Source organism: Artemia franciscana, chromosome 6, assembly GCF_032884065.1.
Source record: "Artemia franciscana chromosome 6, ASM3288406v1, whole genome shotgun sequence".
Lineage (NCBI taxonomy): Eukaryota > Metazoa > Arthropoda > Branchiopoda > Anostraca > Artemiidae > Artemia > Artemia franciscana.
Window position 1 is genome coordinate 10,228,450 of NC_088868.1, and position 25,867 is coordinate 10,254,316.

The 25,867-nt window shown below is 35.6% G+C and overlaps 2 protein-coding genes across 2 annotated transcripts in view; one reads left to right on the forward strand and one right to left on the reverse strand.

Annotated features, from left to right (window-relative positions):
- LOC136028017 (mitochondrial inner membrane m-AAA protease component AFG3L2-like) overlaps nucleotides 1–25,867 on the reverse strand; it is a 98,922-nt gene that overhangs the window by 55,231 nt on the left and 17,824 nt on the right. The window contains exon 4 of the mRNA XM_065705570.1: nucleotides 19,607–19,772. Coding sequence (XP_065561642.1) covers nucleotides 19,607–19,772 — 166 coding nt within the window. The remainder of the gene's footprint in view (nucleotides 1–19,606; nucleotides 19,773–25,867) is intronic.
- Nucleotides 51–11,405, forward strand: LOC136028018 (eukaryotic translation initiation factor 3 subunit A-like). Its single transcript, XM_065705571.1, has 2 exons — nucleotides 51–122; nucleotides 9,869–11,405. The coding sequence occupies exons 1-2, from the start codon at nucleotides 105–107 to the stop codon at nucleotides 11,315–11,317; spliced, it is 1,467 nt and encodes a 488-aa protein (XP_065561643.1). The 5' UTR covers nucleotides 51–104; the 3' UTR covers nucleotides 11,318–11,405.

Here is a 25,867-nt window from a genome sequence, read left to right on the forward strand (position 1 = left end):
TTGATCTTTTTTGGTTCTTTTCGTTTTTTGCTAAATTCACTTTCTAAAGAAATTAATATCAGTCCTTAATGAAGTTTCAATCGATATAGAGCATTGGACTAAACATGAAAATATTATTCACAGTAAGGTTTTTAATCAAACATTTCTTTAAATAATATATATTTTTTGCGCTACTGTGTGCGCATAAATTCAATTTATAAAAAAAAATTCGATCCAGCCCTAAATGAAAGTTTTTACCGGTGTAAGTAGCTCGATTAACATGTATTATATCACTATATCAAGGATCCACAGAAGGTGTCCTAGTCGCCTCAATCTTTCTCTCATTATAGCCCTAGAAAGTGGGACCGAACCATACTTTTCGAGCAGCCTACTGTTTGAAATACGGTCAGTAAGCCGATTATCCAGAACAATCCATAGGCGGAAAAAGGGTGGCAGATTTCCGAAGATTGTCTTTTTCGGTCAACCATCTAGGGCTAAACAGAAAGCAGGTCATCCGCAGTTGGGGTGGAAGGATGTCATAAAAAATATTCAAGGGAAATATGAACTTCCTGGAAGGCTGTAAAGAAGGAGGATTTGAATAGATTGGGATGGAGGAGGAGCGTACGTAGCTGTGTTGGCCTCAGGCTGCTTGGTGCTGCGGTACATTGTCAGTAGTAGTAGTAGCATATCAAAGCTCTACGAAGTCCTCACCCTATTCAAAATCTTAACGCAAACTAATTGACTATTTTTTGCATATAAAGGACAAAATGATTATTTAATCCGCGGTCCCTCAAAGAATTCCGAGAGATTTTTCTTAAAGGGACGGAGGTATGTCAAAAAAAGAAAGTACAATTTTAGGTCATTTTTCAACTCTTTGGGTGAGGCTTTCCTTCATCGAGCAAAGCAATGGACCAATCCTATTTAAAAATGTATTAAAACTATACATCAATGAACAGAACAAAAGTATGGTGGTAATGAGTTATGTATATAAACTACGGTACTTCTTTATTATACGTCACTCACTCAAGTTTCCACTGTCTAAAACTCGAGGACAAACCGGTTTCTTCGCTAGTTTCTTTCAGCTTAGGGTGAGAAAAGACAAAGATAAGTTACAGAGTAGATGAGAAATATATAATTTGGGCTATATATTTGCACATTCAGGGAGGGGGGGTATTGCATTTTGACAGTATAAAGTTAGAAAACAATTCTTACTTCATAATATGCAGAATAATTCTACCCAAAACATTTTGCGAGTAAACCCGCTATACTTAACCCCCCCCCACCCCTAATGTGGAACTATATAGCCCAAATTTGTTTCAAAAGTATTATATTTTAACCACATTTTGTGGTACTTCATTAGGATTGGGCGCCAAAGAAACAGGTTCTAATTAAATGAAGAACTTGAGTGAGTGGCGTATAATCCGTAAGTACTGAAACGACTTTTATAGAAAATGTGTTAAAGTCTTTGCAAACAGTACACTATATTTTTTTATACAACTCATTATATTTGAAGTAGAGATCAATTACTAGTACGTAATCTGAATGTATCAAGGTTCAACACATATGCTTGTCTTCTAAAAAGTTTTTTTTTTTTTTTTTTTAATTGAAACTCAAACATATTTTCTAGAAATCTATAAAAAAAATAGTTCACAGAAATTATTTAGACAATTCGGATGAAGAATGACAGATTGTCCTTTTCGGCCAACCGTCTTGGGCTGAAAAGGAAAGCCAGTCGTCAGCGGTTGGGGTGGGAGGATGTCGTAAAGAAAGATGTTAGGAAAATGGGAACTTCGAGGGAGGGTGTAAAGACGGGGGCTTTGAATAGACAAGAATGGAGGAGGAGCATGCGTAGCCGTGTTGGCCTCAGGCAGCGTGGTGCTGCGGGTAGTTGTAGTAGTACTCAATATCACATAGGGTAAATAAACGTAAACTTTTATGTAAACAAATGAGTTTCTAACAAATAACCTTTAAGTCAAGTTCTGACAGAATACAGTAAATTGCGTCAAACGAAAATAAAAAGGCGAAGCCACTATGTTAATCCTGACCGCTGTGTTTATTAGTAGAAAATTTTCTTTAGTCTTTAAAAATTTCTCGAAAAAAAACTCCTTTGAGTAACTATCTAAAGCAAACTATCAATAGTAAATTTTTACCAGTGTAAAATAGAAAACTTTTATTTATTTTAAAAACAATTCATATCGAAAAAGAATTCATTACTTTAAAAACTCGTACACACCACGTGACTCGTATCACGCATGGGGTAAGAGCGCCATACTTGGCACAAAAACCGTCAAGCTCGGCCACAATCATCGCCGTGTGGTTGAATCGTCTCATTCGTGCCAAAACAATAACTACTGACGCTCCAAGATGCACACCAGGTGGCAAAGTGGGAAGCCCCTGGCTCTGATATGAAACAGTAGTGAATCAAATGTTCAACTACTATGACCATTTTCTTCAATTGACGTGAAATCTGGCTACCATAGCAAAATTCGGTCAATGTCCGAATAAGAAACCACAAGTAGCAAAACGTAATTTAGAAAGTACGCTACTCTCTTTCTCTCATCCTGTGTCACTTTTACTCTCCTATAATTTCTTTTTCAGCTAAGAATAGATTTCCATATACGAGCTTGTGGCCTTTATGGCGCTTTCCAATTTGCCAGTCAAGCCTCAAAGATTGTAATTGATATATCCCAACGAAACAGAGTTTAATTTTCATCTTGCTTTTCGTTCATCTTAAGGCCATTCGATACCTTAAAAATCATTTTGCGAGTCTCAGTGTCGGTTGACCATCTCAAAGAAAAAGCTCTAAAAGCCATCAATTCTAAATAATTTGAGCGCACAAACTAAAAAAGTTTATCATGAACAAGATAGGAAGATCCTTTAAGGTATTAAATCCCCTTAAAGAAATTTTTGGGTTTCATCTTATTTTTCTATGTAACGACACAGATTCACTTTTTTTTTGTTTTCCGAGATTCTTTTAATATATAAATACGAAGAGTCGATTTATAAGGTGCCATATCACCTCAAGGACAAAAGATGGTTGCAAATCCACTAAAAGGGGAGTTGTGTATTTGCTTTCTTCTCGTGTATGGGCTGAAAGTTCATTTTCTGATTTCAAAATGAAGAAATCGAAGCCAACTCCCTACGTAAAAGCTTACTCCTCGTCGAATACCCACGAGCAAAGCCGTATCCAGGGAAGGAGGTTAGGGGTTTAAACACCCCCCTCCCCAAAATGTTTGACACGGATATAAATATATACAAATTGAGATGTTGTAACAAAAATGAATATAAACAAATTTGCTGGCGTTTTTTTACTCTTTGTACCCCCCCCCCCTCAAAAAAAACATGGATGCGATTCTGCCCACGAAAAAGGCTAAAGTAGATAATATTGACTTTCTGTTGACTATCAAATTGACTATCAAAAATACACTCGTCTAGTATTTAGACGAGCTGTGTAGACTTCTAACTAATGAATATTCAAATAGGCAGTTTGAATTAAAAAAAAAACAGATATTGCTTAAATGGGAACTGCGTTGAACCCATGACCTGCTCTGAAACTTTTTAAAACATCAATTAAAATGAAATCACTAGCTCCTATTCTATCGAAGGATTTTCTGGAAAGACAATAGAATGTTTAAAAGATTAAGGTTCCTGGGCTTATCAAAGAGCTTAAAAGCTCACAGAAGACCTTTTAGATTTTGCCAGAGTAAGATGCTGGTTGATGTTGCATTCGTGTATAGATGTTAACATGAATGTCCGCAAATGGGTTAATGTCGATATTCCCTGGTGAACGCTTGAAATACCTTTTTTCTCATTGGATTTAGTCAGCGTTGCCAATCAATATTTTTCAATTTAATGCAAGGTTTAATTATGACAAGTTAGGTTAGATTAGGTTCGGTTGGGCTTGGTTAGCTTTGGTTTTAACCCATTTCTAATGCTTAGAACTAAATTTAATCTAACATAGCATAATCTAACCTAACTGTAACTTTTACCATTATACCTTTCATAAGACTGAAAAAGCTGACTTGCAAAGCTAATTGAACTTAAGCAGAGAAAACGGAATTTCGGACATTTACCCTTGAATGTCGAAATTGACCAGATTTTGAACATTCAAGGTAACGTAGGAATATCTTGTAAAACTTCCGGCAAATCTAAATAACTTGGTTTTTAAGCTATAAGCCAAAAATGGCCTCCGGGAGCAATGTCAGTTTAAAGGTGATTATAATCACCCATATAGTGTCATAATAGAGTCTAACATGAATTGAATATTTTAAATTGAATTTGATATTAATGGAATGACTCCAAAAGTACAAACAGTTTCAGGCTATAAAGTTTAATTCTAAAAATCCACTTGAATTATATATATCTTGTTTTGGGAGTCGATGGGGGTGGGAGTTGTCGGTGGTAAAATTGCCGGGGAATAGGTGTTGTATTGCGTAGTAAAAGAATATCGTGTAATAGTAATCCAGCGGCAGTGTGTTCTATGATGATTATCTTGGTATAAGGGTATTTTGTACCAGATATACTATACTAACTATAATTTTACCCCAAATTATTCAATCCAATACTTCTAGTGACCGTAAATATATACATACAGTAAATAGTACACGGTACCATAGTATACGTTAATGAGCCGTTAATGATCTCAGCGAAAAAGTTCCAGCTTGAATTAACAAGGAGTTGTTGAGCAATCATTTCAATCATGTGTCAAAGTGGCTTTTACTACTTATAGTTTCCCACGTGAAAAGATACAACGTTTTTCAGAGAGGATAGTCCTTAAAGATTTTGTCTCCCTTAAATCTGTCCTTTATCTGCATGTATCTTTTTGAGTATCCCTTTGGAGAAACATTTTTCGCATATATGTTTTGGAAAAGAGAATTTGAATTTGAGAACAATATTTACTGGGAAACAAACCTATAGTCTGAAAATAATACCAATTCTTACCAAAAAAAAAAAAAAACAGAAGCGTAAACGCTAAATTTATGTCTTTTGCTACTTAAAAAACACAGTAAAAGACCATGGCAAACTCAACAGAAAATCCAAGAAGGTCACCCATTTAAAATGAATATGGAAATAAAAGTCGTTAGGAAATATAAAAAATTGAAAGAATATAAAACCCAGTCAAATAAAAACAATCGTTAAGGAAAATAATCAACTAAAACAAAGTAAGCATATGGAATTAAAAGGGAAACAAACTGAATTAGAATTAAAAATCAATTCTTGCAGGAATGAAATGTACTGGGACGATTGACAAGTGGCGGGTTTTTATGGTTTATCTTGAAATCAATTTAGAGCCAAGAAAAACGAAAAAAGTTTCTGAGATGCATGTCTGTCATTCTGCCATCAAAATTAAATTAAATATAGCAATTTTGTTGTTTGTGTTGACCAATTTAATTATCCTTCCTGATTTTTTCCTGTTAACATTTTTTAGGTTTCCTTAATACATTTCAAATGTATGTCAATTACAAAGAGGTCATCTTGCATAACTATTATGCATTCAGTTTTCTAAATTATAAACTAGGAATTATAAAACATAAATTTTATTTAACAGACAATTAACTACAGCAGTTTAGTGGGATTTCAGGAGACCAAAGGTTTCAACCTACTCTGCAAAACAATAAAGTTTCGTAGCTGGCAAAAAATTGCATATACAAACTATGATTTGGTACTTACTTGGTTTAGCCACCGAACTTTGTTCTTGGTCTGTAATAAAACCGTTTTCTGTTTCCGCTCGGGGATAATCAACTTAGACTGAGCAAGATAAAGGGCTATGCAGGTATATTTCAATAAAAGAGGTGGCTAGGTTGAATATTTAACATAATGGGTTCTGGGTGGCCAGCTTTCCACAATTCTCTGGTGTAGTTTCCAACATTTTTGATACTAAAATATTTTTGTGTATTACATTATTATTAACCTAACTTTGCTTCTTGAGTGTGATCGCTATAACACGCAAGTACCCACGATTTTTATCTACATAGCTGGGGAGGGCTAGATACAATATGAGGCAAAGGGCACCTTTTGGCTCATGTCCCCCAAAAATGTTCAGATTTTACTTGCATCTAATATTTTGCTTACTAGTGTTGTTTAGAGTTTTGTATGCAACACTCACGCCTTTGCAAAATCTCCTCTTAAAAAAAGAAAAAGAAACACAAATGATTGCACAACCTTGAAAGTATCTTAAAATAAACAAATAAAAACCTTCATCGTCCTTGATAATAAGTTTCATATTGATTAACGATTATTTGCCGTTATTGAGAATAATTCCACATCATGCGTGAACAATAATAATTAACTAAAAATTTGATTATGATTTTTTTTTTTTAATTCAAGATTGACAGAGGAACACAAGAAGAATATCAAAGATGCATAGATAGAAGAATAATTTTCGTCTCCAAAACAGCTTCGTAAAAAATGTTATTAGCTTCTGCTTATTCAGTGCCTTCATAGTTAATCCTTTTTTCTCGATTTGCCAAGTAATTACAGAGCTTTCAGCGACTGTGCATGTATCAATAAGGGGGTGGAGATCATTCACCATATGCGTATGTTTTGCGGATGAAGGATGACAGATAGTCGAAGATTGCTCTTTTTGGCCAACCGTCTAGGGCTAGACAGAAAGCAGGTCGTCCACGGTTGGGGTGGGAGGATGTCATAAAAAAAATATTTAAAGGAAATGAGAACTTCTTGGGAGGGTGTAAAGAGGGAAGCTTTGAACAGATTGGGAGGTCATAATACCAATATCAAATTTCCATCATTGACTCAAAATAGGTTTCTAGGAAAGATAAGAAAATGTTCTATTTTTCTAAAAAGGGGGGGGGGCTAACATGTATTTTATGGAAAGATCAAAGCCTAATTGAAGATCCTTTGGATCTCTGTATAAGTGGAAAACTCTTAGCAGTGACAGATGGAGTTGGAGTATATTTTCTACCAGTGCATGCTAATGGCTCATAGTTCAAACTATTTCTTGTTACACCTCATTAAAATGCACTAATGACGACATAATGAAGATTCTTCTCTCGCTACACAGCCAAAGAGACAACATGAATTATTGTATCATATACTGTTTACTTTAATATATACATTTTTGTCCACTGGAAACATTAAAGTGAATTATTTGGGGATAAAATTAAATACAGAAGTTGGAAATGTGATCATTTTTATACAATCCCAAAAAGGAGCTTATGCCAGATTTGCCTCTCACTCACTCCGACTATCTGTCTTGACTTTTCCTACAATTAGCCATGGTTTGAAGCCCACAGCTACTCGATCTTAATTTAATCAAATCATTAAAATAAAGTAGTTCCGGGCATCAAGCCATGGCTGATTGTAGGAAAACCGAGACAGATGGTCCGAGAGAGTGATAGGCAAATCTGGCATAATGCCCTTTACAGGATTGTATAAAAATGATGTCAGTTCACTTGTTGATAGATAAGTCTATGTATCATCCGTCCATGCGTCATTCTTTATTATCTAAAACTATTTATTCTTCGGAATCATGCGAATTTTTGTCGCTCTTATATTGTCATGTTGTATTGGTGATTATGGTCAATTTGAAAACAATGCTGCCCACAGAGATCGACTTCCTATAAAAAGCTTCAAACCCTAGTTATTTTTTATTTATCTACAGTCTTCAGAACATCAAATAGCATTCTACATTTTTAGACACAAAATATTCAAAATGACATCAGCGGGACTTTAAACTCATAAGTTAAAAAATCTTAATTTCGATACATCCATTTGTGCTTTTAAAAAAATTATCGACAGAAAAAAGCCTATTAGGCTTGGGTCCTTTGTTCGCCTGCGAGTTTTATCGACTTCAGTCCCCTAATGAGTCAACCCAAAATCTTGGTCAGCCCCATTGCAAATCAAGTGGGCTTTCCCAGTAGACAAAGCTAATGTAATAATATGAACAATCTCAGATACCCAATTACCTGCTAATCCTGTGGACATGGTCAGTCATAAATCTTTGAATCATTTTTAGTGTCCAATTGCCTTCACATGGCTCAAAGTACTGATAGACTATTTGAATTTTCTTTCCTGTGTACCTATCTACCTTAGTTCTGCCCTACAATGGACGATAGACTATCAATCAACAAGTGAAATGAATCATTTTTATACAATTCTGACTAAGTTATGCCAGCCAAGACTATCAGTCTTGGCTCTACTCTATTTAGCTATGGCCCTCAAGTTTTTATTCACTTTCACCGAGTTGATTTTGCTTTACAAAAAAAATGATGCCTTCGTTTATGGCTAATATATTTTCGAGCAGTCCTAGGTAATTCTGTCATTCTCCTTTTAGCAGTCTTCAAGGATAACTTATTTTTTGTGTCATTCTCCATTCTCCTTTTAGCAGTTTTTAGTTTCCTTTTAGCACTTTCCTTTTCTGTCATTCTCCTTTTAGCAGTCTTCAAGGATAACTTATTTTTTTGTGTGTGTTTCAATTAACGTATTTAAATTTTGATGTTCAAACCTTAACGGTAAAATTTTAACATATGGTCTCTGTGTGGTTAAATTTTAGTGAATTCCAAAATCCTCACAATTCAACCAGGCTCTATTTAAATACTAATATACTAAAGCAGCCTGATCCCCAATCTGATCGAAGAGAGTCATGTATGTGTCGCAAGCAAACTCAGCACGAGGCATCGAATGATGCTGTCAGAACTGTTATATCTCGTACCGTTATGAGGATATACATATGCCACTAAGTAGAAATACACCATGGAGTATAGACATACACCCCTAATTAGTGTATGTCTCTTTTTTATCAGGTCTTGTAGCATTTCAGAATGGCAAAAGAGGATTATCTTATGAAGCTATAATATGGGGACCTGGGATCTGTCTCCTTTTTGTCAAGGAAAAAGGAGACATTCGCCACAAATTGGAATAATTTTGAATTCGCTTAGAATACTAGAGTTTAATTTTTTAAACTCTATTTTAAAATTATTTATTCTATTTATTCTATTAAATATTGAATTTTATTTATATTATATATTATTATTTATTTTATATTATTTTATATTATATTTATAGATATTAAACTATATTTAATTATAAATTATTTATTCTATTAAAAATTAAATTTTTAAACTTTTTATCACTGAAAAGAGCATAAAAGCTGGCCCAGAATATGCCCATTTTTCTCTTTAGCCTCATGCTTCAGCGCAGCCACAGCCGACGAACTTATTTCCGTTTTTTGGCTGATCTGAAGTTATAAAAATGGCTTATATAGCCCTTTAATTATCACAGTCGAAATTTACATAGCTTTTAACCCAGATCATCCTTCTGTCTCCTGTTTTAGCTAAGATACTAACGGGTTTTCTTCAATTGTTATTTGTTTGTTTTTTTTTTTTTTTTCAAACCAGCAATTAACTTTATCAGTTTTAGATTAATCCTCTATCTTTTCAATATTATCGTTATCAATTTTCATTTGCCTACAATACCTAGCCAACTTTATCAGTTTTAGATTACTCCTCTATCTTTTCAATATTATTGTTAGAATACATAAAGTTACTGTTAGAAGATATAAAACGGTGTTATCGTTTTCAATATTATTATATATATACAATATTATACCTAGCCTTATGGAGTCTAGGTTAGTGTATTTATCTAATAAAGGGGAGGGGGGAAGTAAATAAAACCAAATAAGGGGGGCAAGACGCTATTGGGGCAAAAAAGCCCCAAAAATATTCGTGGGTGTTACCATCCAAAATGTAAGCAAGTACACAAAGGTGAACGTTTTCGGTTCAACACTCTCTCAAACCATTAAATATATTTACACATATTATCTATTTATATCTATTATTTTCTATTTTTCTATTATTTTCTTTTCTATTTTATTTTCTGTTATTTATATTCTATTATATTTATATCTATACTATTTATTTTCTTTTTTCAGATTACATGCTTTTGTGTTGCCAGCACTACTGCTTCGCACTTTAACTGGAAAAATTCAGTCGACGAGACCAAACCAATTATAGTCGAAGAACGTCGTCCAATCCGACTAAGGAGAGAGCATCACCGCAGACAAAAGAATACAGCACATAAAGCCCAAGACAGAGTAGCGGAAGATGCAGGATACAAGGTTGAAGGTGGCCCATTCAACTTCTACTCAAACAACGAAGGACCGTTTGGACTTCAAGATTGTAAACTTTTTGGTAATTGTAAAAATAATGACAGAGTTCAACGCCCACAAAGACAAACTCCCAAACCAGAAATTGAAGAGTTTAAAGTAGGCCAAAGTATAGCTTTTGGGCCAGAAAAAGATTCCAATCAAGATTTTCGTGGTCAAGGCGGCTTTGATAATGGGGACCACAGTTTTTCAGGAAGACCACAAAACGAAGACTTTTTTAGTCAGAGACCTAGTTTTGACTCACCAAGAGATGACTTTCGACGGCCTAACGGGGTTAGGGGAAGCAACAGCTTTAATCAACAAGGTTTACTTGGGGGAGCTAATGAACTTGCTTTAGAAGATTTTAGAAACAGGCCACCAAGAAACCCAGAAGATTTTAGAAACCAACAAAATGGTGACTTCCAAAACGGACCAAATGGCTTTGGCCAATTAGACGGACAAGATTCATTCCGAGGGCCACAAAACGGGCCAAATTTCTTTAGTGATCAAAACAGACCAAACAGCTTTAGAGGACCACAGGGAGGACAAGATTCTTTTGGAGGGTCCCAAAATGGGCCAGATTCTTTTAGAGGACCAGAAAGTGGGCCAGACTCTTTTAGAGGGCCACAGAGTGGATATGACTCATTTGGAGGGCCCCAAAATGGATTTGAAACTTTTAGAGGGCCACAAAATGGCCCCGATGGCTTTAGAGGCCCACAAAATGGCCCTGAATCTTTTAGAGGACCACAAAATGGCCCAGAATCTTTTCGAGGACCTCAAAATGGACCTGAATCATTCAATGGACAACAAAATTCCTTTAGAGGGCCACAACACCAGCCTGAAGGAAGCAATCAAAATGGCTTCCAAGATTTTCCAGGGGGCCAAAACGGTTTTAGAGGACCACAAAACGATTTCAGAAAACCCCAAAGTGACTTTCAGTCAGGACCCTTAAATGAATTCAGAGAACCACAGAACAACTTTGGCAACCCTGGACAATTCTCACAAGGACAAAATTTCCAACAGAAGCCAAACACATTTAGAGATGTCACACAAGGGTTACCAGGAAATCAACCGGGGAAATACAATGGACCAGCCCAATTCGGTCAAGGAAATTCAGCACGTCCTCAACGCAATCCAGCCCAATATACCGGAAACAAAGGACCGTCAACGCCACCGGCTAATACTAACAAGCGTCCAATGTCAGCCTTTACTAACTTCTTTCAGAAAATTTTCTAAACAGACAAATTGCTATTTATTATAAGTTTCAATAATTTTATAATTCAAAAACAAATAATTTAATAATTAAAACTTTGTTTTTTTCTAATCTCTTCAATAGTTTTCATAGTGTCTCTTTGCTTCGCTTTTTCTGGTATTTAGAGTCACGTTTACCAAAAAATACATCTGAATTAAGTCTAATTAGTGGCATTGCAAACCAACCGCGTATTTGCACTAAATAATGCGACAATTCTGTCTATAATTTTTGCCAGAAAAATCCCGCCGCAAAACTTTTTGCTTAGGGAGTTTTCGTAGCTTATTCAGTTGCATAAATGTTGGTGGAATTTACAAGCAACTCTAGAAAAAAGAGTCTAAAAATTGAGAAAAAAATATACGTAACTTAAGAATTAACTTACGTAACAAACTTTTATATTCTTATATTTTTTATTATGTATATGAGGGGGTTTGTCTCCTCGTTAATACCTCGCTCTTTACGCTAAATCTTAAGTTTTGTCATAATTCCTTAAGAATGACCCCTGAATCAGAAAGGCCGTGGAATAAATGGTCAAAATTACTAAAGATACTTTAGCATAAAGAGCGAGGTATTTATCTCCTCCTAAATACCATGCGTAATAATCTCTGTTCGTTTTAAGTTTTAATGCTACTCCTTACTTTGAATTGAAATAACTTATTCATGTTTATTTTTTCATTGTTTTTTTATAGTAATGCTAGAAAATTCCGCGCCCTTTTCATTGAGTTTCTCTTCCCCCATGACATATTCCTCCAAGGAAAGATCCTCCCACATAGCCCCCTCCCCTCAACCCCACCCCCAAACCAAAAAAAAAATCCCCCTGAAAACGCCTGTACACTTCCCAATAACCATTACTGTATGTAAACACTAGTCAAAGTTTGTAACTTGCAGCCCCTCCCCCAGGAACTGTGGGGGAGTAAGTCATCCCCAAAGACATACTTATTGTGGTTTTCGACTATTCGGAACAAAATGGCTATCTCAAAATTTTGATCCGTTGGCTTTCCGGAAAAAAAACGTGGGAGGGGGCCTAGGTGCCCTCCAATTTTTTTGGTCACTTAAAAAGGGCACTAGAACTTTTCATTTCCGTTAGAATGCGCCCTCTTGCAACATTCTAGGACCCCTTGGTCGATACGATGACCCCTGGGAAAAAAAACAACAAAAAAACAAATAAACACGCACCCGTGATCTGACTAAAAAAAAAAACAAATCTGCTCCCGAATAGAATTGAGGTGTACATATTTATATTCTTGAATATAGATGAAAGCATGAATGTCTTCATTTTTAGCATTAATCGGGATCAGAAAAAAAAACAATATTATTTCAGGATCATCAAACAGTTCGTGGTAACGAACTGTAGTAAGGAGCGACCCGGCTCAATAGTAACCAAAACTCTAAAAAATGGAATTTTGATACCAATACCTACATCAAAAGAATCGCATTTTAATGCTGATTTTAAATATATAAGTTTCATCAAGTTTAGTCTTACCCATCAAAAGTTACGAGCCTGAGAAAATTTGCGTTATTTTTGAAAATAGGGGGAAACGCCCCCTAGAAGTCATAGAATCTTAACGAAAATCACACCATCAGATTCAGCGTATCAGAGAACCCTACTGTAGAAGTTTCAAGCTCCTACCTACAAAAATGTGGAATTTTATATGTTTGCAAGAAGGCAGATCATGGATGCGTGTTTATTTGTTTGTTTTTTTTTTTTTTTTTCCAGGGGTGATCGTATCGACCCAGTTGTCCTAGAATGTTGCAAGAGGGCTCATTCTAACGGAAATGAAAATTTCTAGTGCCCTTTTTAAGTGACCAAAATATTGAAGGCACCTAGACCCCCCCCCATGCTATTTATTTTCCCAAAGTCAAGGAATCAACATTTTGAGATAACCATTTTATTCAGCGTAGTCGAAAAACCTTATAACTATGTCTTTGGGGACTACTTACTCCCCCACAGTCCCCATGGGAGGGGCAACAAGTTACAAACTTTGACCAATGCTTACATATAGTAATGGTTATTGGGAAGTGTACAGGCGTTTTCAGGAGGATTTTTTTGGTTGGGGGAGGGGTTGAGAAGAGAGGGATATACTGGGGGAACTTTCCATCGATAATTTGTCATGGGGGAAGAAAATCTCCATGAAGGGAGCGCAGGATTTACTAGCATCATTTAAAAGCACAATGAAAAAATAAATATGAAAAAGTTCTTTCAGCTGGAAGTAAGGAACAGCATTAAAACTTAAAACAAACAGAAATTATTACCCATTTGAGGGGCTCACCTCCTCCTAATACCTCGCTCTTTACGTGAAAGTATTTTTAGTAATTTCAACTATTTATTCTACGGCTTTTGTGATTCTGGGGTCATTCTTAATGAATTGGGACAAAATTTAAGCTTTAGTGTAAAGAGCGAGGATCTGACAAGGGGGGCGAACCCCCTCATATATGTAATAAAAATATGAGAATACAAAAGTTCTTTACGTAAGCTAATTTATAAGTTACGTAAATCTTTTACTAATGAAAATATTCGTAAAAAATTGAAAGTTCTAGTTGCCTTCTTAATTGACCAAAAAATCGGAGGGCAACTAGGCTTCCTCCCTCGCTCTTTTTTTCTCAAAATCATTCGATCAAAATTATGAGAAAGCCATTTAGCCAAAAAAAAAATACAAATTTCGTTTTAATTATTCCTCTGCGGAGAGCCAAAATCAAAACATGCATTGATTCAAAAACGTTCAGAAATTAAATAAAAAAAACAAGTTTTTTTAACTGAAAGTAAGGAGCGACATTAAAACTTAAAACGGAAAGAAATTACTTCGTATATGAAAGAGGCTGCTTCCTCATCAACGCCCCTCTCTTTACGCTAAAGTTTTTTCCTGTTTTAAAAAGAAGAATTGAGAGACAGAGTCAAACTTTAGCGTAAAGAGCGGGGCGTTGATGAGGAAGCAGCCTCTTTCATATACGAAGTAATTTCTGTTCGTTTTAAGTTTTAATGTCGCTCCTTACTTTCAGTTAAAAAAACTTGTTTTTTTTATTTAATGAAAAACAAAATGCGATTACTGTTCACAAACAATCATATCAAATAAGCTGAAATGGCAAATTATTTTAAACAATTAATATTGCGTATTCATTTACGAAAAAATTATCAATTTGGATGTTATTCTAATTTTAAACATTTCCCTATACACAACAATTCATTAGAAAAAAATATTTAAAAACTTAATTTCGGATTTTCAAAAAAAATCTCCTGTAATTCATCTTACACAATATTCCATACAACAACAATCATAAATTTGTTGTATGATGAAGAAAAAATAAATAATACAACATAAGTAAAATGAAAACCACTCTTCTTAAAAAATTCCGAAATTTAAGCAACTGTAGATGATTAGAGTTTAAACTCTAATACCTAACAGTTTTTTTAGTTTCACCTACAAAAAAAGCACATTATAATGTGACTACAACTACTATAATTCGACTAAGTTCGGTTCTTTGTGTTCATCTATTACTATGTTGCTAGCTACCGCTGCAACCCGGAGTAAAACTAGACCTACGTTGCCTGAGCAAAGTGAAGTGTTGCGGCAACCTTTGTCCGGCTTCGCCGAATAAAGTGTTGCGAGAGCAACACTTTGGTTTTGTTTCTTTGCTATCGGTTAGACGCTGAAGTTGTCAGCCTATCGAAGCTTTTAAAACGTTATGTTCAAAGAAGAACGCGATCAGTAATCACATGATCAAAGGCTATTCCTCAGCGATGAAAAAACAACAATAACAAAAGAATATCGAAAGAAGGGACTAAATTGACTTTGCAGCCAGTTGAACTTTATCCTTTTCATACGTAGACATCGTGACGGATCAAGACTTGGAACAATAGCTTATATAATCTAGCTGGTATTACAAAGCTATCCGTAAATTTCAGGATCAAAATACCATAGATGACACTCTCTATTAATTATTGCGAAACTGCCTCGTTGTTTTACGTTATCGTTTGTACCCGTTGCGTAAACAATTAATTCTAGGTTACAGTGAGTATGGGTAGGCTACACCAACTAGCAAAAGTTACAAACCCCTCTTCACTAAAGATGATTGTAGACTAACAGACGATTATTACTTACAAGTCCTCTACATGTCTTACCACTGGAACCAACTCGGTCTTGTCATCAAATACACTGGAAACAAATAATAGGTACACCAAATAACAAATTTTGCAAACCCCTCGCTGCCGAAGATGATTATGAGCTAACAGCCGACCTTTCCTTAGAGGTCCCCTGCATGTCTCGCAATTGGTATCGGCTTATTTTTGGTTTCAGTGTGTACCCTACTACTGAAGTTGTCGACCCCTTGAAACTTTCAAACTAGTATATCTCATGAAGGAATTTTTGTATCAAAAAATGCATGACATATAATTTGATGAGCTCAACAAGAGCTATCGATTGCCGTCGAAAAAAAATTCTATCTGTCTTAGTTCAAAAGTTGATTTTTTTTTGCCGTAGGCCAACTTTCTAACGTCACCACTTAGAAAGGAGTAAAGGATAAGCTCCAATTTCTTTAGTAATGACAGAACTTTTAAAGTTTAAAAGGTACTTCTGATAACATTTCTCTGCCTCAATTCTAAGAAAAAACCAAAGGATAAACCCAGCCAAAATTACGGCAGCACTTTCGGACCCGTGGGAAAATGCCGCTTTTTTACTTCTGTAAATTTTTCTATTTATGACTCAAAAAGATATATTGGCTGTGGGGCCGGGTAACTGCCGCATATATTCAACACTTATAGATTTTAGTTCATCTTCAATTTGAAAGTGGTGCCTGCCTGCTTGCCTGCTAGAACGGAGCTTTCCACTCGAAAGCAGAAACATGGTTTGATGAAACGAAAGCTTGGCTGCACAACTTCAGATACTCCTCTCTGACATAGGCTACATAACTCCACTTCGCTTCGCACATCATAGGCTCTGGCTCGTGGACAAGCAAAAACCATCCTTTTTGGCCCCAGGCAAGAATTCTGCGGAGCTTTCCAAAATGTAATGTCATATTCATCAATCCGGCCTGAGGTCCACACTTTCCGTAAAAACCGCACAGGTTAGACCCTTACCAGTTTCCAGGAATAAGCCGACATCGGCGGAATAGGAAAAAAAAAATAAAAAAAAATGACAAAACCAAAGTGTTGCCCTCGCAACACAAAAAAACATTAATTATTTTAACTTATTTTAACCTCGCGGATGACAGCTCAGCAGACGTTTTTACCAAAATATCTGCTTTATCTTTCTATTTTATTTACTGTCTGAAAATAATCCTTGTTTCTTTTTGTAGTTTTTTTCTTCCTTTTTCTTCGTTCTTCTTATTTTTTCTCTTCCCTTTTGTACATCCTGCATAACTAGCATAATCTCAGAATGTACCTAAGTTTAACCATTCCGAAACTTACGTTCTACGTAGACCATTTGGTCACGAACTTGCTAAGCTAATAGACACAGTGTCTTGGCTCAATCTTATAGCAGTGGAATTCTAGAAGCCTTTTCATTTAAATAGTCAAGAAATATTGACAAGTCACTTTCAATGATCTTCAAGCAAATCGTTTATACATTAATTTGAATCGTTGGATTCGTTCTAATACAGAAGGATAGCCCAAGGGGTTATAGTTATTACCCCGAGCAGTTACATACCTCAGCATATATTCCTATCCTTTTCTATTTTCAGCCGAGTCTCACAGGGATCATTTTGCCACAGTCTTTCCTGTGGGAAACCCATAACGGAGCTCCACAGGGTCTAACTTTCTTCCTAGTAATGATTAGTGATACCAATGTTGATTCTTCAAACAGAGAGAAATTTTCTTGATGTTCTAACTATTTAGAGACATGAAACAAAATATCAAAGTAGCTTGATGGATATAATGGGACAGATATAGATGAAACTCACCAATGATATGACAGTGTATCCTTCAACTCATTAATTGTTAAAATGAACTTACTTTCACTTCGTTTCACCTATTCTGCCTGAAATGTCAATAACTACAAAAAAAAGCAATCTACAACTTCAAGTGATTTGAAATGAAGTTATTAATTAATGGAATTTAAAATCTGCACATTCCACATCCTCTCTCCATTAAACTCCTTAATAAGTTCACATGCACAGAATCTGTTAGTTCAAGAGCTTCTTCCCTCTTGATTTTATATTCAATCATGTTTGCCATCTTGGCAAAGAATTACCAAAGAATTACCAAAGAATTACAAAACAGAGTGTAAGTTGTAAAATCAGATTCCTAAGAATTACCTTCAATGAAGGAAAAGCCCCTTAAATATTCATCATTCGCACAAGCAATTTTATGCTTCTTGTGCATACAATTTTGCTTGCGATTAACTAAAAAACTATATAGGTCCCTGACATTTCCCTGGCCTTTTTCTTCTTTTTTTTCAGTACTGGTCTTCCGCGAGGAAGACCAGTACTTGTTTGTTATCTTTAAGCAAGGCACGCCACCTAGAGTCTCAGGCAGGTTGACCAAGAATTTAAAATTGACTTAGGACCTTTAGATTGCCTGGAGTAAGAGGTAAACAAGGTATGCCTACCTATTGTCTTAGACAGGTTGAACCAAGAATTTAGAATTGACACAGGACCGTTAATTTGCGTGGAATGACAGCCAAACAAGCGTCTAAAGTTTATATTGGCCCATTCTGCACTGAGTTCAGGCAAGGCGATTGATTCGATTTATAAACTTAGACATTTGCACAAATGAAAAGTTAATTTAATGTTAGTTGACCAACAAGTTGACTGAAATTACTGATTGATAAGTTGACAGGGAATGACCTGATTGATGGAACTCACATTCATCAATCAGCTATAGCAAAGAAATCACATTTTTTTTACAAAAAAATCTTCAAAAAAAAAATCATAGACTGTTTGTTTCCTATACCACACGAAATTTTAACAAATGAGTTAAATATTCGTCACCTTCCTTATCTTTTTCTTGTTTTCTCTTTCCCTATTAGTTTTGTATTTGATCATTATGGTTTTCAAAGTGTATTACATTAAAATTTTGACATAACACATCAGTATGTTACATTTTATTCGTTTTTTTCTTATTATTATTTTGGTCAATTGACGCGTAAAGTTTATTTAATCTATTTTTAGCATAGCATCATCTTTTTTAAGTAATATTTTATTTATTCTGTACTTCATTTAAGTATTATTCTAAATTTTAAGGGTTTCAAGCGGTTCGTGGTAAAGAACTGTAAGGAGGGACTTGGCCCAATAGTATCCAAAGCTCTAAAAAAAAAGAATTTTGATATCAATTAATGCATCAATAGAAGTGGCTTCCTATGCTGATTCCAAATAAATAAACCTAATAAAGTTCGATGTCGTCCATCAAAAGCTACAAGCCTGAGAAAATTTGCCCGACTTTTGAAAAGGGGAAACACCCCCAAGAGGTCAAGCGATCTTAATAAAAATCACACCATTAGATTCAGCATATCAGAGAACCCTAATATAAAGGTTTCAAGCTCCTAACTACAGAATACATAAGGCAATTTTCTAGCATGATTTGAAACGTGGTCAGAAATTAAAAAAGAAAGCAGTTTTTTTTTTTTTTTCAACAGAAGTTAAGGAGCAACATTAAAACTTAAAACGAACAGAATTTATTCCGTATGTGAAAGGGGCTGCTCCTTCTTTTACCTTCGCTTTTTACGCTTTATTTTGACTTTTTGTCACGGTTATTTAAGAAAGATTGATCAAACACAAGGACTGTTGAATTTGAGCGAGTAGTTTTTATATAACTTTAAGACTTTAGCAAAAAAGTGAGGGTTGAGGAAGGGGTAATTACCCTCATACATACAATAATATATTTTGGTTCCAAGTTTAAATGCTGCTGCTTACTCACAGTTGAGACATTTTATCTTTAAGTGGAATCAGTCTTCCAACACAGAGGAATAGAGAAAAGACTTGTAAAAACATTGCGACTAAAAGACTTCTTCTTTATCGGCTTAAAATTTCACACAGAACAACCAATTAGATGAAATCAGGATAGGGTCTTAAAAATTTGGGGATAAGTGAAGGATTGGGGATGTTTTGTTTCACCAGATGAGTGAGATACTGTTTTCAAATGAAGCATGTTATGTATGTTACTGGTCTTCAGCATATGGAAGGGGAGATGTCTAATTCAATCCCGCCTCCTACTTTGCAGACAATCCCACAATTACGAAGACTACTAACTGATAGCCAGTACCTTGCTGGTATTGACAACACATGTCAAAAAAAGAAAGAAAATGGTAAAAACAAGGAATTAAAAGTTAACATTAAGTTCAACTCACCGATAGTAAGTAGGGTGGGTATTGCGTTTCCGAGGTGAGAGGCATCTAGTTCTGACTTATAAATAACTGGTATATAATTAGATGGTTCCATATTCAAATCATGGTGAGCAGCTTCAAGATTCCTTTCAAAGGAATCCACAGATCCTATATTGAACCACAAAGTTTTCTGAAAAAATAATAGTATCAAAGCTTCGTCAGTAAATAAGCATATTACAGTCCTATGGAAATCGTTTTTTAATTATAAAAAGGCTAATTCAGATATTCAGAAGACGAAAAAGACGCAGCAGCTGTTCTTAGTAATTTTTGGGTTTTTAGTTCAAGAGGATGGCTTAAGAAAATTCTTTCCAAACCCACTGAAAATATAAGTTTCGCATTTCATCCATTTAGATAAATTCACTTTAATCATGAAGAGAACCCATCCCCATGTCGCCTTCCTTGGCCATCTCTCACTTCCCTGCTTTTTTTTTTAGAATCCAAAATTCTATGAAAGGTTACTTTAAAAAAATATCCTTTTTTTAAAATACATTTTTAATTGTAAAATTTCAGACTTTTCACATTTTATTGTTTGGATCTTTTGGCAAATTTATAATATACCCGAATATGTTTTTTCTTCCTTGTTCTAGTGACCTATTTGGCATATGACTCAAGGTTGACATGAAAAAACCGACTTTTGTATCTATAATGTGATTCCAGGTTAAGCTGCATATTTCCTCTCATAATTGTATCAATTCTCTCGTAGTCATATCAAAGATACAATCTCAGGCGTTTTTCACTCACAAACAAAATTCATAAAAACAAGATTAAAAATTGTCAATTGAAAAAATAAGTTCATAAAACTGGATGGTCGAATCATAACCTTCGAAACAACAAGAGCTAAGAGCTCATATGACACTTGTGACGAGGAAAGAAGAGCTAAGAGCCAAGAGATCATATGGTATGAGCTCTAGCAAAATTCTATGAATCAATAGACTGATTTAAAAGGAAAATAAGAGGCTTAATGCCGGTCAGTATTTAAAATAAAGCTCTGAATCGCGATGTCCTCCTAAATATCAAAATTCATTGATATCCAATCATCCACTCGTATGTTATAAATACCTAATTCTTTCTAATTTTTCCTCTCCCTTTAGCCCCCCAGATGGTCGAATCTGGGAAAACGACTTTATCAAGTCAATTTGTGCAGCTCCCTGACACGCCTACCAATTTTCATCGTCCTAGCACGTCCAGAAGCACCAAACTCGCACAATCACGGAACCCCTTCCCCCAACTCCCCCAAAGAGAGCGAATCCAGTATGGTTCCATCAATCACGTATCAAGGACATTTGCTTATTCTATCCACCAAGCTTCAGTCCGATTCCTCCACTCCAAGTGTTTTCCAAAATTCCCCCCTCCAACTCCACCCAATGTCAAAAGATCTGGTCTGGCTTTGAAATAAGAGCTCTGAGACATGGATTCCTTCTAAATATCAAATTTCATTAAGATCCGATCACCTATTCGTAAAATAAGAATACCCCAATTTTCACGTTTTCCAAGAATTCCGGTTTTCCCCTCCAAGTCCCCCAATGTCACAGGATCTGGTCTGAATTTAAAATTAGAGCTTTAAAGCGCAAGACCCTTCTAAATATCAAATTTCATTAAGATCTGGTCACCCTTACGTAAGTTACAAATACCTCAATTTTCAAAATTACCCCCCCCCCAACTCAACCAAAGAGAGCAGATCCGGTCTGATTATGTCAGTCACGTGTCTTAGACAGGTTTTTATTCTTCCCATCCAGTTTCATCCTGATCTCACCGCTTTAAGTATTTTCTAAGATTTCCGGTTCCCCTCAACTTCCCCCCCCCCCCCAATTACGCTGGATCCGGTTGAGATTTAAAATAAGAGATCTGAGTCACGAGGTTCTTCTAAATATGAGATTTCATGAAGATCCGATCACTCCTTCGTAAGTTAAAAATACGCCATTTTTTCTAATTTTTCAGAATTAATTGCCCCCCCCCCAATAGAGAGGATCCGCTCCAATTATGTAAATCAAATATATAAGACTTCTGCTTATTTTTCCCCAACAAGTTCCATCCCCATCCCTCCAATCTAAGCGTTTTCCATGATTTTAGGTTGCCTCACCCCAAACTCCCCCCAGTGTCACCAGATCCGGTCGGGACTTAAAAAAAGAGCTTTAAGACACGATATCCTTCTAAATATCAAATTTCATAGAGATCCGATCACCCGTTCGTAAGTTAAAAATACCTCATTTTTTTATTTTGCAGAATTACCCCCCCCCCCCCAACTACCCCAAAGAGAGCGGATCCGTTCCGATTATGCCAATCATGTATCTAGAACTTGTGCTTATTTTTCCCACCAAGTTTCATCCCAATCCCTCCACTCTAAGTGTTTTGCAAGTTTTAGGTTTCCTCCTACCCAACTCCCCCCCCCCATGTCACGAGACCCGGTTGGTATTTAAAATATAAGCTCTAAGACACGATATCCTTCTAATTGTCAAATTTAATTGAGATCCGATAACCTGTCCGTAAGTTAAAAATACCTCATTTTTCTAATTTTTCAGAATTAACCCCCCCCCCCCAACTGCCCCAAAGAGATAAAATCCGTTCCGGTTATGTCAATCATGTATCTAGAACTTGTGCTTATTTTTCCCACCAAATTTCATCCCGATCCCTCCACTCTAAGTGTTTTCCAAGTTTTAAGTTTCCCCCTCCCAAGTCCCCCCAATGTAACCAGATCTGTTCGGGATTTAAAATAAGAGGTCTGAGACACGATATCCTTCTAAATATTAAATTTCATTGAGATCCGATCACCCGTTCGTAAGTTGAAAATACCTCATTTTTTCTAATTTTTCGGAATTAACCCCCCCCCCCACCCCTAACTACCCCAAAAAGAGCATATCCGTCCCGGTTATGTCAATCATGTATCTAGGACTTGTGTTTATTTTTCCCACCAAGTTTCATCCCAATCCCTCCACTCTAAGTGTTTTCCAAGTTTTAGGTTTCCCCTCCCAATTCCCCCCCCCCTCCGATGTCACCAGATCTGGTCGAGATTTAAAATAAGAGCTCTGAGACACGATATTCTTCTAAATATCAAATTTCATTGAGATCCAATTACCCGTTCGTAAGTTAAAAATACCTCATTTTTTCTAATTTTTAAGAATTAACCCCCCCCCCCCAACTACCCCAAAGAGAGCGGGTCCGTTCCGGTTATGTTAATCATGTATCTAGGACTTTTGCTTATTTTTCCCACCAAGTTTCATCCCGATCCCTCCACTCTAAGTGTTTTCCAAGTTTTAGATTTCCCCCTCCCAACTCCCCCCTCTCAATGTCACCAGATCTGTCCGGGATTTAAAATAAGAGCTCTGAGACACGATATCCTTCTAAATATCAAATTTCATTGAGATCCGATTACCCGTTCGTAAGTTAAAAATACCTCATTTTTTTCTAATTTTTCATAATTAACCCCCCCCCCCCAACTACCCCAAAGAAAGCGGATCCGTTCCGGTTATGTCAATCATGTATCTAGGACTTTTGCTTATTTTTCCCACCAAGTTTCATCCCTATCCCTCCACTCTAAGTGTTTTCCAAGTTTTAGGTTTTCCTCTCCCAACTCCCCCCCCCCCATATCACCAGATCCGGTCGGGATTTAAAAAAAACAGCTCTGAGACACGATATCCTTCCAAACATCAAATTTCATTGAGATCGGATCAACCGTTCGTAAGTTAAAAATACTTCAATTTTTCTATTTTTCCGAATTAACGGCCCCCCCCCCCCCAGATGGTCAAATCGGGAAAACGACTATTTCTAATTTAATCTGGTCCGGTCCCTGATACGCCTGCCAAATTTGTGCCAAAACAAAATTTATAAGCCCAGCTGATAACTGGGCAAAATCAATCATCGAAATCCCCCATTTTTTTCGAATAATTTCTGGTAATTTTTCCAGAGTACCATTTACCATAAAGAAAAAAAGACTTCTTAGGAGAGCAAACGGGGCAGTTACTTCGAATGCTTTGCTTCGGGGTGCTGCAGTTGGGGAATTGTCCACTTTGATCCAATTTTTCACTTTGAGTAGGGAGGGGGCCCTGTAATTATTTTTTTCCCAGGCACCCTCAACCCTAGAAACGGATCTGATTATGGATGTTACTAGAAATGTTGGCCATCTGGTTCATTGAATCATACACTCAGCAAGGTCGGGTATCGCTGACAGAAACAACGTTGTTTTAGTGTGGAATGGTTTCCCAGACAGCACTAGAGCGGCTGATACATCAGTTTTGTTTATAAGAAAATTAAAAAAATATGAAAGAAAGGTTAGTAAACTTTGTGGGTTTTTCGAAGAGTATATAGGGAGGTGGGTATTTTGTGACAAAATGATGAAAGGGAGAGGGGGGAGTGTTCTTTCAAAGAATTTGAATAACATTCAAAATGTTTCAAAGAATATAATTTCTTTTTTCTCTTTTTTTCTGATGATTTTCTTTTTTGTTTTTGCATATTTCATTTTTAAATATTATTAACCTTTTTTTATTTGAAGAAATAATAATTTAGTTTCTTTGTATTCAAGTTCAAGTATGATCAGAAGATACTGCCTATCCCATGACTTTTGTCCTTTAAGTGGTTATTTAGTTTTCTGTTAAGTGTAATTACGTTAACGACTTTTTCCTCTTTTTTTGGTAAATGAAGTATGTAGAATTTTGGCAAGTCAAGGTTTCAGTAACTATTATGTCATTATTTTAATCCTGTCTCGTTAATTTTTTTGTTCTTATTTATTGACTTTAAACAGCAAGACGGTAAGTCCTAGTTACAAGCTTACTATGTACAACAGAAGTTGCTCGATTTCAAAATCAAAGGTTAACTTTATTTAACCGTTAAATATCCTTTTTAACTTATCATGTTTAATACACCTTTAAACATAATATTTAACTTTAGTTTCATAAATTAAATGCTCCCAATTTTTTCAGCCAAAACAACAAGTGTTAGGAAATATCAGGATAATTAATTTCGATTGCCGTGATTCCTAACCTGGCCTTTCTAATTTGCAACATTTCTATTTTGGATTACCATGAAGTTTGACATTGCTTGGAAATTTCTAATTTGGGTTAACGTGATTTTTTTTATCTAGTCTTCCAAATTTATAGCATTTATAATTGGAATTACCGTGAAGATTTGGGATTACTGAAATTACATAATCAGAAGACATAGCGAGAATTACTGCTTCTAAAGCGGGAAGCTGACTAAACTACTTTTCGATAGTTTTATATTCATTGGGGTTTTCTCTTAAACATAGACTGAGAATTTGGCTAGCTTTTGTAGAATAAACATTATATGGTAAAGGAACTTAAAAGCAAAGTTCTCAAGCGGCGGAAGTAATGCACCAGCTAGCGCCCCACTAAAAATAATGTTGTGTGCTTTAAATAAATATAGCCTACAAAAATGAGCTTCCCCAAACAAAGTTTACATTTAAGAGGTTGCCCTATTGAATCTGGTGGATAGTAGAAAAATGTAAAAAGTAAAGGAAATTATAGAAAGGGGTCTGTTATATTTCAAGGAAGAACTTTATTTTATTATTTTGTAGGTAATTCATAGGTATTTCAACCTTTTCAGGTTGCCCACCTTTAATAATAGAAGCCGTCAATAACTAGCCCATTAGGCCTATTTGTCTTTCACGACTTGGGGGGCTTCTTCTTCGTTTAAAAGCTACCATAAGAGGCATTCTGTGTCTTATCAAACTAATATGTTTTTCGATCCCACATTTATTTATCAATCTCTTCAAAACTTTTGGCAAATTAGGGACAATCACGTTATTATACTTTTGGGCTAAAATTTCCCCTCTATGGGCTGCATTATTATCAAACTTAATTTATTGTTCGAACCTACAATTATTTATTATATTATCACACTAATATGTATTTCGACCCTACATTTACTTATCCATATTTCTAAAACTTTTGGCAAATCAGGGGCAATCAGGTTATTATGCTTTTGGGCTACAATTTCCCCTCCATGGACTTCGTTATTGATCATATTATCACGCTAATATATTGTTCGATCCCACATTTATTTATCAGTAGCTCCAAAACTTTTGGCAAATCAGGGACAATCAGGCTATTATATTTTTGGGCTACAATTTCCCCTCAACGGGCTGCATCATTATAGAAATGACCATATCTACCAATATAATCTACAAACATGATTAATATTTTTAAATCCTTTGACGAGTCAGGGATAATTGGGAAATTAAGCCATCGGGCTACAATAACAAAGTTATGAAAC